We start from the raw sequence: 13,236 nt of genomic DNA, 5'->3' as shown, positions 1-13,236 counted from the left end.
TATCTGCTTTTGGCCATGATTGAAGATCAGACAGACAAGTTGGGCCTTTGTTTTACCACAGTATGGCTGTTTTGTGTTCTTTAGGGTGCAATGAAATAGATGGGACTTGCGTAGTGGCTGCTTCTACGTGCATGCTAGAAAAGAGAAAAATCACATCTCCTTGCAATTTCAGCTGCAGTGATATGATTGTTAACAAAGGGCCACTGAAATGACAATGATGGGTGACAATGGTGGGGTTTGCATTTTTATATCTGCTTAATATCAGCTGAACAAAACCTGCAAGATTCTGTCCTCACATGCACGCTTGGCAATTTTTGTCCAGAGATTTTCGTAGCGCTGGTTTTGCAAGACTCAAAAGACCTGAGAGATCTTGGTTTGGGTTTGTGCACTCAGGAAGCTTTGGGGATTTAGATCGAAAAATTCCCGGAATGTAGTTCTGTCCAGTAGGCGTTTGTTTTGTTTTGCTTCTTATATAAAACGATGACAGGCAGGGAATTCTGGCCCTGGCTGTGCTTCGACAAGCCGCATGAATGCTCCTCCTCACCTGCGGCCCGAGGTGCAGATTGCCACCGGGCAGCCCGCGGGGCCCCCCGTGATGTAAGAGGCTCGCAGGGAGCCTGCAGCCCTCCGCTCAATGGCCTCTCTGTCCACATGCAGCCTGGGAGCAGTCACGGGGCCTGTTTTTTTCAGATGTGAAATCTGTCAGCAAAGTGAAGTCAGCTTAAATATCAGCTGAGGCTCGAGCTGCCTTTCGGTTTTTGTTGACTTTATCCCCCTCCTGCTCCCTCCTGATCGAGTTTCTCTCTGCTTGAGTCAGACTTGCCGACACTTAAAAGTTGGCGTTCTGTGTTTCGGTTGTGGGGGTTTGTGTGTGGCAGGCTTGAGGTGCCCTCGAGGAGAGGGAAACCGTGCTGGGTCTTTGAGGCTCCTTTTGGTAGGTGCTGCGGTTTGCTCAGAAACCAGCAGCAGTGTGGCCGGTACCCAAAGCACGCTGTGATGTGGGAGATGCTGCGTTTTGCGTGCTCCACCTGCTGCTACCAAGCTGAAGGGTGCAAGCAGTGAAACATCACCCTGTATGTTCCCCACACGCAGAACAAAAGCTCCTGTCTGTCCTCCCACAATTTGTCACCAAAATAAAATATAAGGCATAGCCGATGGGGGTGCAGGCAGGCAGGCAAAATACACGGGGACAGCAAGTGCTGTTGTTTCTGTGCCCAGCCTGTCCTGGAGAAGGGTGCTCAGGTAATGCTGTGGCTGCAGGTTTGGGATGAGCCCCTGGCATCAATGCCTGTCAGTGCTGAAACATTTTGTGTATTGAAAGCTGGAGTTGGTTCCCGGTTTTGACTTTTTAAAGAGAAAAAATGGAGTAAACTGCAAGGGAGGGGAAAGCTAGGGAAGGAGAGAACTTCTGTTCCCACTTGTGGTTTTCATTGCTCTCTTAAGGATAACACTTAGCACTTGTGTTGTCTTGTTGTTTTTTGTTTTTGTTTTTGTTTTGTTTTGTTGTTGTTTTGTTTTTAGCCCAGGCTTCATATGTTTTAATTCTGTGATCATCAGCTTTGACTGCTTTTCTCTCTTACGTGCATGATTTCTTTTCCTCTCACTACCTTTGGTGGTTTCCAAGGCTGAAGTTATTTTCCTACTCTTCAAAAGGCCAGAATATTTGAAGACTTCCAATTGAGAACTTCTGGCTGTTGAGACAAATAGATCTTAGTATCCTACGGATACTCTGTGCATCTCTTACCCCTTTAATGTCTGGTCCACACAAGAGGCAGCAGTAGGGCACCTTTCCACGCTTCACTCCTCTGCAGATGGTGTAAAAAAAAAACAGCATTAGGGCTGAAGTTGTTGGGTACCAGGCTTGGTGCATGTCATCTGTGTCCTCTGTTCTTGAGTTGATGATGTCCTTGGAAATATCCTTTCCTGTGGAATTAGCTGCTGAGGTATAGGGTCCCACCTACCTCAGGGTGGATGGTTAAGAAGATGGTGTTGGTTGGGTGTCCTTGACTTTCCAATTGGGAACCATGGTGGAGTGTGCGGGAGAGGTGCTGGCAGTGTAGGTAGATGGGATATCCCATTCTGCACCCCTCTGGTGCTCTGTGTTCTGGATAAATTGGTGTTTAAATGGTACCATTCTGCTCTCTTGGGCTTGTGCTGGAGGAATTCTATTGAGAAAGAAGAGTGCCCTGCATTCTGGAGGAAGAGATGGTTGGGAGTAGGGCAGGCCAAAAACCTGGGTGAACAGAAACAGTTTTCTTGCTCTCCCTGGCTTGCTGGACATGTAGCTGTCAATGTCTTTAATCTCTAATCTTGTAGCATTATAATTGATTGTAGGAAGAAGTTCTCAACCCTCAAGTCTCTCACTCCATAGGGTGCAGGGATATAGGCGTACTGGTGTTTACTGGGAAGAAAACACACAAAGATCTCCTGTTGCGAAGGGTATCCCTGACTTGCTGAGCTGAGGAAAGTGATCTTGATTTGACTTTATTTCTCTGTTCCCCTCCAACCTCCCTCCTGTCTTCTAGAGAAAGTTCACTCCTGCGACCAAGAAAGGCAGAGTGCCCTGGAGGAGGCCAGGCAGAACCCCCGCGAGGGTATCGTCATCCCCGAGTGTGCTCCGGGAGGGCTCTACAAACCAGTGCAGTGCCACCAGTCAACTGGGTACTGCTGGTGCGTCCTGGTGGACACAGGACGCCCCCTGCCTGGTACTTCCACTCGGTAAGAGCTGTAAGCCTGGTGAGATGCCTGTCTGGAGGAGATGAGATGTGAAGAAAATAGTGTTAATGCACCTGATAAAGCTATATCACATAGTTCAGCATCTGCTGTTCTTTTTCAGCTATGAGACCCCAGTGTGTGAAAGTGATGCCAGATCGAAGAGCACAGAGGTTGATGATCCCTTCAAGGACAGAGAACTTCCAGGTTAGTGAGGAACAAAATCCTGCCTCTGCCTTCTCTGCTCATCTCACCTTGGGACTCTCAAGAGGCCGAGAAGACTCTTGTTGAGATGGGGGATTTCCTTCACTGTGCTTGCTTTATCACGGGTTTTATTCTGTGTTATTTTGGATAACTTGAAGAGGCTGGGAGTGTTCTTGGGGCTGGTTTATTACCTATCTGCCCTTCCTTTAAAACACGTCTGAGATCAGAATTGTAGGGGGGGTGGGGGGGGAAAGTTGCCTGAAGGTTCCCTGAGGAAAGAATGTGCTTGGCATTTAAAACTTTTTTTTCTTTTTTTTCCAAACTGCAGCCAGGACAGTATCCTTTCCATTTAGCAGGGCTTTTCAGCAGCTTGATGGCCATCTGAGCAATAGCGGAGGACACAAATGTCAATTGTCAGTGGACCAACTGGTTGCCTGACACTGCAGGGGCTGGCAGGACAGTATTTGTGGTGCACTAAGGTCACTTAATGCCGTGTGTTTATTTATCTGAACTAGATTCCTTGCTTTCTACTTGGGGCCTACTTTATTTCCCATTGCTGCTTGCTTTCTGTTCGTCTTTCCCATCTTCACAAAATGACAACTCACAATTTCCTGTTTGCATACCTTGTTTCTGTTAAGAAGAGGTGCTGGGTGTAAGTGTCTGAGCAGTTCTTAAAAATGCCATCCTACCTGCCTGTGCTCTGTTTTTTCTTCCCTCTGCCTTTGTAAGGAACAGAGTGAAGAGCCCTCACAGAGATCAGCCATTGCTCTCCTAGGTGGGAAACAGCTGTTCAAAACCAGAAGCTACAGTGGGTCCCTTTCCACCATGAGGGAGCACTAGAGACCAGGAACTCCACAGAAAGAGCTGGTAGCACTTCTCTTTTCCTGGCTCTTTCTAGGACTAACATAAAGTGAATTATCCCTGAGCAGGTTAGCAAAGGAAATGAGATTTGTTCCAGATTTGCCTTCTGCATCTCCTAATTCTTCTCCTGCTAGCTCTTGACATTGGGCCCCATAGCTCTCTGCTTAGCAGTGCTGCCCTCAGCAGGGCTCTCTACTATGCAGCTGCTCATTTTCACAAGTCATGTAGAAATTTCCTATATGCCTCCTTCTCACGTTTGAATGATATTAGCCAATTGGCTCAAGTATTACTTTGAGGGGTGAGGGAGGGAAACCAGCAGACCAGCTAAATGATTGCATTAAGGCTCATTTCCTTAGGAAATCATTGTAAAATAGAATAACCTTGGTTCCTTTATTCTCTGTCCCCTTCTCCCCTTGCTTTACTGCCTTTCCCTGCATTTCCCCTATGCCTTCCAAGAATTCAGTGGAAATCCTTTACTTTGGGTCTCAGAGAGTCTGATGTCTCAGGAAGACAGAATGGTTTCTTCTTCCTTCTTCTGCACTGCAGCTGGACAGGGGCATAGGAACTACAAAAGGCACAAGAGGACATGTGTAGGATGCTCTGTAGCTTAGTGGTCTGGTCCCAGCATCAGACTCCAGGATAGTTCCCCCCTTAGCTCAAGCCACTTTTGTACCTGAGTACACTTCAGCTCTGTGCTCGGATGTATGGTTCCTGTCCCTGATGGTTCCCATCACTAGAAATACGATGGAGAGATTAGGAGATGAAGGAGGAGAGTTAATGATCCTGGTTTGTCTGTCTGGAAGATGCTGTGCTCAGTCATCTTTTGATGCAGACTTGAGGTTTGAAGGGACAAAAGGAAGACCCAGAGATCTGCAGGCCAGTCAGTCTCACCTCTTTGCCCAGAAAGATCATGGAGCAGATCCTCCTGGAAAGTATGCTAAGGCACTTGGAAAATAAGGAGGTGATTGACAGCCAGCACAGCTTCACTAAGGGTAGATCACGCCTGGCAAATCTGGTGGCCTTCTACAATGGGATTACAGCAGTAGTGGGTATTGGAAGAGCAACTGATATCATCTGCCTGAAAAAGTCAAAGCTTTTGACTCTGTCCTCCATGATATCCTTGTCTCTAGATTGGAGAGACATGGATTTGATGGATGGACCACTTGGTGGGTAAGGAATTGGCTGGATGGTCGCACTCAAAGAGTTGTGGTCCACAGCTCAGTGTCCAAGTGGAGACCAGTGACAAGTGGTGTTCCTCAGGTGTTGGTTTTGGGACCACTGCTGTTTAACATCTTTGCTAGTGACATGGACAGTGGGATCGAGTGCATCCTCAGTAAGTTTACCAATGACACCAAGTTGTGTGGTATGGTTGACATGCTGGAGGGAAGGGATGCCACCCTACAGGGCACCTGGACAGGCTTGAGAGGTGGGCCTGCGTGAACCTCACGGAATTCAACAGGGCCAAGTGTGAGCTCCTGCACCTGGGCTGTGGCAATCCCAAACATGAATACAGGCTGGGCAGAGAACGGACTGAGAGCAGCCCTGAGGAGAAGGACCTGGGGGTATTGATGGATGAGAAGCTCCACATGAGACGGCAATGTACAACTACAAAAGGGTAGATTTAGATTAGGTATTCGGAAGAAATTCTTTACTCAGGGGGCGATGAGGCACTGGACCAGGTTGTGCAGAGAAGCCGTGGATGCCTCGCCCCTGTAAGTGCTCAAGGCCAGTCTGGATGGGGCTTGGAGTAACCTGGTCTGGTGGGAGGTGTCTCTGCCCATGGCAGGGGGGTTGGAATTAGATGATCTTTAAGGTCTCTTCCAACCCAAACCATTCTGTGATTCTGTGACTGATTAGCTATTCTTGTATGTAAAAATTCCCTAGTGAGTCAGAAGAGGCTAAGGTGAGACATGAGCACAAATTGTTACACACCTACACGTACCCCCTTCACAAACTGTGTCATGGCTGCTCTCACAAGAGCCAGAAGAAAGAAGGAAGGAACGTGTTGCTTGCACATAGCAAATGGCAAGCTGCTAATTCCTGCAGACGGTGAGATGCTGAGGCCCCAGGGAGATGACTTCTAGCAAATGGTTTTTCAACCTTCTCATTACTGCAACAAAAAGCTCCTTTAAGTGAGTGGTCTCCTCTGGCTGCCATAGCAGCTTACCCATTACAATGCTGACATTTTCTGGACCATGTGCCAAACGAGTGCCGAGGGGTGTGCGTGTGTGTAATACACATAGTATGGAGACAGGCTAGGGACTGTTGGTTAGCTGTTGCAGAGAACAGAGCCTGTAATAGTGCAAAGGAGGGAGTTTTGTCAGATCAATTTGCAAGCTGCTTTCAGCTGTCAAGGGATTATAGTAGGTTTCTGCTGCTCTGTTTGGGGTACACATGCTTCTCTGCTTGCCTGGGAAAGGCAGAAAGTGTTAACATTGCTACTCGTTACTAAGGCGATACTGTTTTCTGGTAATGCTCTCCTAGGTGAATAATTGGTAGTAAACAGTGGTTTTGGGAAAGAGAAGTATGTGACACCAAAGCCGTCACCACCTCACTTTAGAGAAGACAACAGAGTTGGGAGGTGATGGGTTTGGGACAGCGGCTCTGGAGGTGATGGGTAGAAGTAAAGTGTATTTGTTCTTTGGTGGGCTAGAGCAATTGTTACAGTATTAATATGGTAGTAAATGAAGCATGCTTTTCCTCCTTTAAAAAGCAAGAAAACTGCATAGCTTGCTTCATAAAGGTGAGGAGATGGAGATTTTTGTCTCAACTCTGTCATTGGAGGCTGACAGGAGACTCTGCCCTTCTGAGGTTATAGCAGAAGGGAACTGGATGGCCTCAGGACTAAGTCATGGAAATGGTTACCCAGCTTGTCTTCAGCCCACTTTGTCCAATTCCTGCCTAAACCAGCAGTGACTGGGGTCTGTTGCCACGTGATGACTCGGTCTGACATAGTTCCCATGCAGCGTGGTCATGAAAAGAACTGAATTATTGTGGTAGCTCCCGGCAGGCAGCACTGTCTGTGCCTGAAGAGGAGAGTACAAGCAGCAGTGCTCATTTTGGCCCACGCTTTAAGAAACTTTAAGCTGTCAGTTAGGACCTCAGAACAGACGTGTTTTCAAAGGAAGATGACCCAGGAGGTAATGAGTTGTTTTGTAAACTTCTCTGCAAGTGTCACCATGGGAACTCCATCTGCCAGGCCCTTCCAGCACATCCCTGTGGTTATGCTGGTAGGGAACTGGGAGAGGTCGTCCAGCCAACCCCATGGCCTTCCTGCCAGATATTGTTGGTGACTGTGTGCATGCTGGACAAAAGCTGCAGGACAAATTGCTATGCAGAGAAACCCACTGAGGGATTCTTTTGCCTTTCCTTAGGGCCTGTGATGATGGCTGCCACGTTACAAACAAATGAGGGGTTCTGGCTGATCCTTGCTGCAGTGCGTTAGGAGATCAGTCTTCTGTGATCTTGCATTGAACCTCCTCTTTTCTCTCTACAGGCTGCCCAGAAGGGAAGAAAGTTGAATTTATTACCAGCTTACTCGATGCTCTCACTACGGACATGGTACAGGCTATTAACTCAGCGGCACCTACTGGGGGTGGGAGGTGAGTCCGGAAAGCACTCGGGCTGAACCCACCAAGGTGGCTGCAGAGCTGTGGGTGCCCATGAGATGGGGGAGGGAGGGAAGGGTGATGCTCTGAGCTGATTCCCACTGATCCAGATTGCTGGGAGATGAACTAATGCTGTGTCTTCAGAGGCTGCTCTGTCATGTCATGGTAGTCTGGGGTGCCTCCTCCCACCCCTCCTCCCTGGCAGCTGTTCCACCATAAAGGTTAGTATAGCCCATTTGAAGTGTGAAATGAGAGCTCAGTGGGAGGAAGTGGCTTGTTCTTTTGTCCCCTGGTGCATGAAAAGACCTAATAAAATGCAAATGGATTGAAGGAGGCCGTGTGGCCTAGTGGCTACCATGGGGAGTGAAGAATGTGAACAGAATCCTTGGCAGCACCAGCACTGCTGTTTTGCTGTGGGGCTGAAGCCAGTCTGCAGATGAGGAGAGAAGCTATTTTTCATGACCCTCCCCTCAGACCAGCTGCCTCTTCATCCCTCATGGAAGAAGCAGCAGGTCAGGCCTGTTGAAAGAGGTGGGCAGAAGTCTGCTTTCCTGGGGAACTGAAGAAAATCTGAGGTCTTGTCTCCCCCTTCTGCTTGCTGATAGGAAATCCCCTTAGTGCAGCAGCTGCAATGCTGCAGCATGCCATGTCCACTGAGAACAGACTGCGGTTTGAAAAGAAGTGCTGTATTGCCTTGATTAGGCAAGACTTCTGTGGTTCTGGATTCCCCTGACTATAAAAGGGGACAGTGCTAGCTTAGCACGCAGGGATGCCACAACACATAATATGCTCATGTTCATCCGGGTGTAGAGATGAAGGAGGTGCCTCTGTGCGTGTTACTTCCAACATTTTGAGAGTAATATTGGTCTCTTGCTCTTCTCTTTCAAAATGCAGAAGGAAGAAGCAATGCCTTGTTTAAATACTCAAGACAAAAACTTCCTGGGTGGCACCTTTGAGCCTCTTGTTTTCAGGATGGATTGCTTGTGAACCCATGTGTTTCTAACTTTGCGTTTGGACCTTGCAAATTGGGCTGGTGGCTGAGTGCCTGCACACGGAATATTCTGTAACCTTTTGAATTAGCAGTATATGCCTAGCACGTCTGTATTCATATAAACAGGATGAAAAATGCCCCAAGGATGGGAAATACGTCGTTCTCTCCCAGCCATAAGCATTCCAATGTCAATTTTGTGTAATTTGCATGGTTCAAATGCAGTGGGTAGGGGTGGCAGGAAGCCCTGGAGAGTATTTGATATTTATTTGGCATCTTTGGCACAGGGACTGAAACCCAGCCAATGTAATCATCACTCTTAAAATAAAGCTTAATATAAACCAATATTGTAGAGACCAGAGATATATGCCCCCACTGTACTTCTATAAACCCAGCAGGCTTGCTTCCTAATGTTCCCCAAGCTTTGTGTATTTCTCAGCTTTGAATAGAGGCCTTTCTGGCAGAATTTTTCACTGCCCAGCTCTTCACACAGTCATCATGTTGATTTATTTTCAGCTCCAGTGTCGGCAGCCCAGTTGCAAGGGGAAAAAGAAATCTTTTAGCAGTCTGTCCTTTGTAAGGCGAGAGACTGCTACCACCCAAATATTCTGCCTGCCCACAGCCATGATTAAATTCGGGAAACAGCTCTGGCGTAAACTTCCGTGTGCATCAGTTAGGGTAGGTGCATAACCCAAAGAGTATGTGTCAAGATTTTCCATCCCATCGTGACATGATGAGACCATTTATTTTGGGGGAAAAAAAAAGGCATTTCAAGGAATTTTAGATACTTAAATAAAAATTTAATCAGTACAGCTTTCATTTTGTGTGAGCTTGCAGAGCTGAGAAGCTGTCTCTGTGCAATGAATCCTGCTTTCCAAGTTTCCCAATGTGGGAAATGTCCAGTCTTCTCTTTAGGAACATCTGGAAGTTTGCTGGGTGACCTAACTTCACTTTGGCACTAGAAATGAAAGCTCTTTTCCATGGGTATTTTGCCCATATGGCTAATCAACTCATTTCCAGGCTTAAGAACTAACAAAATATTTGATTTATGACTGTGCTCATCCTGTAACTCCCTGGCCCAGGTTTGCTGAGAAGGTGATGTTGAAAACGAAAGCAGGAGGTCTGTTTTTTCTTAATGTCAGCTGAGGCATTTGTGTTTGTGAGGAGAGCTTCACGTATCTCAGGCTCTTCTCCATCTTCGTCATAATGATGGCAGAACAGGTGCTGTATTTAAACATGTACTAGTTTCCTCTGTAGCTGACCTCTTTCTGTTCCTTTACAGCGTTTTTGTTTTTTTCTGTTCATTATTTCATCTTCTGGGGCTCTTTTAGAGGCTGAACAAATCAAGCTGGTAATCTAAAGTACTTTTAAAATGTATTATCAGCAAAGCTTATGCCTGTCGCAGAGGGAAGGCCAGGCAAACTTGATGCAAACAAGCTATATCCCCAGGCCAGTTGGCTCCTTCTATTTTCCCATGTGTTTTAAGTGCAGAGTGGACATTTTGGGGGAGTGGACTGAATGTAGGGCCTCATTTCCAGAATGGGGACGGAATTGACACAGTACCCCAAACTGAATAGTTACTGAAGTGCATCGAACTCTGGATATGAGCTTGCAGTGTGGGGCTGTGGCAAAAAAATGAACATTTATAATCAAAGAAGTAGCAAGTAGGAGTTTTAGGGAACAGGGGTGTATTTCCATTTCTCCATGGCAGCAGGGAGATGTTACTGGCCTACAATATGCACCTCTAGTATTAACATTAAAATAGGGGACCAAACAGAGAAGAACCTTGCCAAAGTTTTAAGGGCTGAAAAAGCCTAACAGTGAGAGTCTTAAGGAGTTCAGGCTTCCTTAGTGTATTAAAAGAAATAAAGAAAAAAAAAGTTTGAAAGATGCTTATTACTTATAATCTGAGTATCTCCATAGGGACAAAAGCTCTGCAGGCTCTTTAGTCTTAACAGGGAAGAACATGATCAGCTGAATATAAACAAACTTGTGATCAAAATATCTTTAAAGTGAGGGCATTTGTAAGGCGGAATGAAGTAATGAGGGAAGTGATGGATTCCCTCTCTCTAAGGCTTTCATCTTAGGCCTGATGCCTTTCAGAAAGACTTGCTTTAGTCAACCCAAGTTATGGTCTTAAAAGTAATTTGATTCACGTTCTGTGCCTATGATATACAGGAAATGAGATTAGATGACCCTACAGCCTTCAGTCTGAACCTGGATATGTGGAGTGAAAACTTCCTGTGTTTGCTGAGTGTCTTCAAGACTTTACCTATATGTGCTGCAAAGCTATCCATGGCGTTGCAATTAGTGTGTTATTACTTTTTCTTTATGGGGGAAAAGGAGGAACATGAGGAGAAATGATAGAGATCTGCCTTCAGAGTACTACATAGAGCTGTGCTAAACTGCACACTTTATACTTGGCACACACGAAAACAATCTAGTAGCAGCAAAGTGAGGCTGTACAATTTGGATTGCTGCAGGCAATGTAAGTAAAACCTGATAAGACCTTTTTTTTTTTTTTTATTGGGCATGCTTAAAACAACCTTGTAATCCCTTATAGGTCTTGTCTCGTTTAAGCAAGTTCAAAGCTATTGACTTTAATTGAGTTACTCTTGCTTTACAATAATGTAAATGAGATGAGAACTTCCCTTCCTCGTGGCCCTGGTTTATATTACAGCAAAATAGCCAAAAAGACTTCATTTAGACTTTAGAAACAGAAAATCTCTGGTAAAATTCATTCTTAATTTTAAGTTTATGTAATAACTCCAAGGCACATCTTGTTACTGTATGTTTTCAAAGTAATTAAGGGAGCGCTTGTAGGAAATGAGTTTATTTACCAGTGTTTCGTATCCTTTTTGAAAAGATGCATAGTTGAAATTGTTCATGTATAAATCCTATATAATAGGAGCACCACTTTTTTCTTTTTTTAACTTCACTTTAGTACATCTTATTCTATTTTCTAAGTCAGAGAAAATAAAACGTGTGTCATGCTCACATCACATGGGCTCTAAATTAGAATATCCCAAAGGGAATCCCAGCCTAGGTTTACCTGACCTAAGAAACTATCTTTATTCCGTGATTCAGAATTTTAATTGCCCAAATGTGTGCACTGTAGCTTGTTACATCATCAGCAAAAATATTAATGCCCTGTGGAGTTTTAGTTTAAAAGGACAGCTTATGACAGCCACCCTTATCATGTAACACAGTAGCTGTGCCCCTTCATTTTAAGTTGCCAATTATTTCCCATGTAATAGCCCTAAAATGTACTTCAGAAAATTGCCCCCAAGGTTGCCTTTCATGCTGCAGTTGAGCAGTTTGAAGCAGGCTCAGTAAAGCTCAGCACATCTCTGGGGTGTTCTGAAGTTGCGCCACATTTTAATAAAGATTGACACTTTCAAACAGTATGGGGAAGTTAATGCCCAACTCCTATTGCAATTCAATTGAAGTTGGATATGAAATTCTCTTTATGGTCCTATGGAAATCCTAGCCTAATTAAAGATATAAGAGAGTTCGTGCAAGAGGAGGATCTTTTAAAAGTCAATGAGGAGTGAAGGCAGCTGATTTTTAAACCTTCTAAATGATTTATTCCACAATCTTCAGAAAAGTTGTGTTCAGAATAATGTTTCATACACAACTTAGCCGGAGGGAGGAGAGAAAGAATCTGGGTCTGTAACAGGAAGATAGCTTCAGTTTTAACTGTAGAGGAATTAAGCATTCCCCATAATGAATTTGGACTGTGCACTAACCTTTTGTTTAGTCTGAACACAGCTTATTTTTTTTGTTAGCTTCTTGACTCTTTCACTACAGGAAAGGGAGAATAAGAAAACAAACACACAATCCTTTTTACAATTTCATTAAAGTAATCTTCTTTGATTCAAGCCATGTTCCATGGTTAGGACTTCTAGCTTTGTGAGAGACAACCACAAAGAACAACAAAAGTGAGCAGAGCAAGAAGATCCGTGAATTTTACCTCAGTTTGTTAAATTCTTACCACTTGCCACTACTCCCCCTAGGCACCTTTGTGGGCATCATCAGTGTTCTCATGGGCATTGGGTGGCAGTCCTAACATTTCTTTAGCTTCTGTCCATCCTTCATTCAGCAGCAGCACCATGCAAGGCATATATCCTAGCAAGCTACTTTCAAGTCTTAGAAACTTACAGCTTTGAATCCTGCAGGCATTCTGACTACAAACATACCTGAAGTGCTAGGAGTGGAAGCTGGAGTAACTTTTTTTTTTTCCTACTCCATTGCTTCTGCTAGTAGCTTCTCATGCGTCAGTGTACCTCCATCCTGGAATTAGCTCCATTTGGTTTATAGTCCCTGTTTGCAGTCTGTAGTTAGATGATGTTAGGCCGGTCTTAATCCCCTTTCCTCATCCCACCTCAGCTGTTCTTGTTGCTGAATAAAAAGTTTGTATTACAAAGGAACAGGTTTTCTGAAGATCTTCAAACAGCAGATCATCTGCTGGGAACTTAGAGTTTGCAAGCTTGCAACCTTGCTTTCTCCCAAAGCAGTATTTTGTATTTGGGTTTTCTGTCACTGCAGCAATATTAAGTATGCAGTTGCATGCAGTGGGGCTGCACATGGGCAGAGGGGTGGCTTTGGTAGGAATGGACTTCAGTTACTCAGTAAAATTTAGTGGGGCGTATTAAACTTTGATGGTACACTCCTACGGAGGATAATGTGATTGCACACTATACATGCTTTGATATGTAGGTAATATCTGACATTGCTGCTCTCCCGTACTCTAAACTATGTACCTACCCTTCCTTCCTGCTCCTTCCCACTCAGTTAACCCCTCCTTTCTTGCTAGGGGGCCTCAAGGGCTGGAAAGCATTATAGACTGCATGCAAAGTGCAT

At 45.1% G+C, this 13,236-nt stretch overlaps 1 protein-coding gene across 5 annotated transcripts in view; it reads left to right on the top strand.

Moving 5' to 3' along the window:
- The window catches only part of SMOC1 (SPARC related modular calcium binding 1), a 123,977-nt gene that overhangs the window by 95,640 nt on the left and 15,101 nt on the right, over positions 1-13,236 (top strand). For all 5 annotated transcript variants that reach the window (XM_082762678.1, XM_082762680.1, XM_082762679.1 and 2 more), the window contains exons 8-10: positions 2,526-2,718; positions 2,837-2,919; positions 7,274-7,379. In XM_082762678.1, the coding sequence (XP_082618804.1) occupies positions 2,526-2,718; positions 2,837-2,919; positions 7,274-7,379 (382 nt within the window). The remainder of the gene's footprint in view (positions 1-2,525; positions 2,719-2,836; positions 2,920-7,273; positions 7,380-13,236) is intronic.

This window comes from Aythya marila (assembly GCF_965140915.1).
Source record: "Aythya marila genome assembly, chromosome: 5".
Lineage (NCBI taxonomy): Eukaryota > Metazoa > Chordata > Aves > Anseriformes > Anatidae > Aythya > Aythya marila.
The sequence above is the reverse complement of the archived record's forward strand: the minus strand, read 5'-3'. Positions and strand labels throughout refer to the sequence as shown.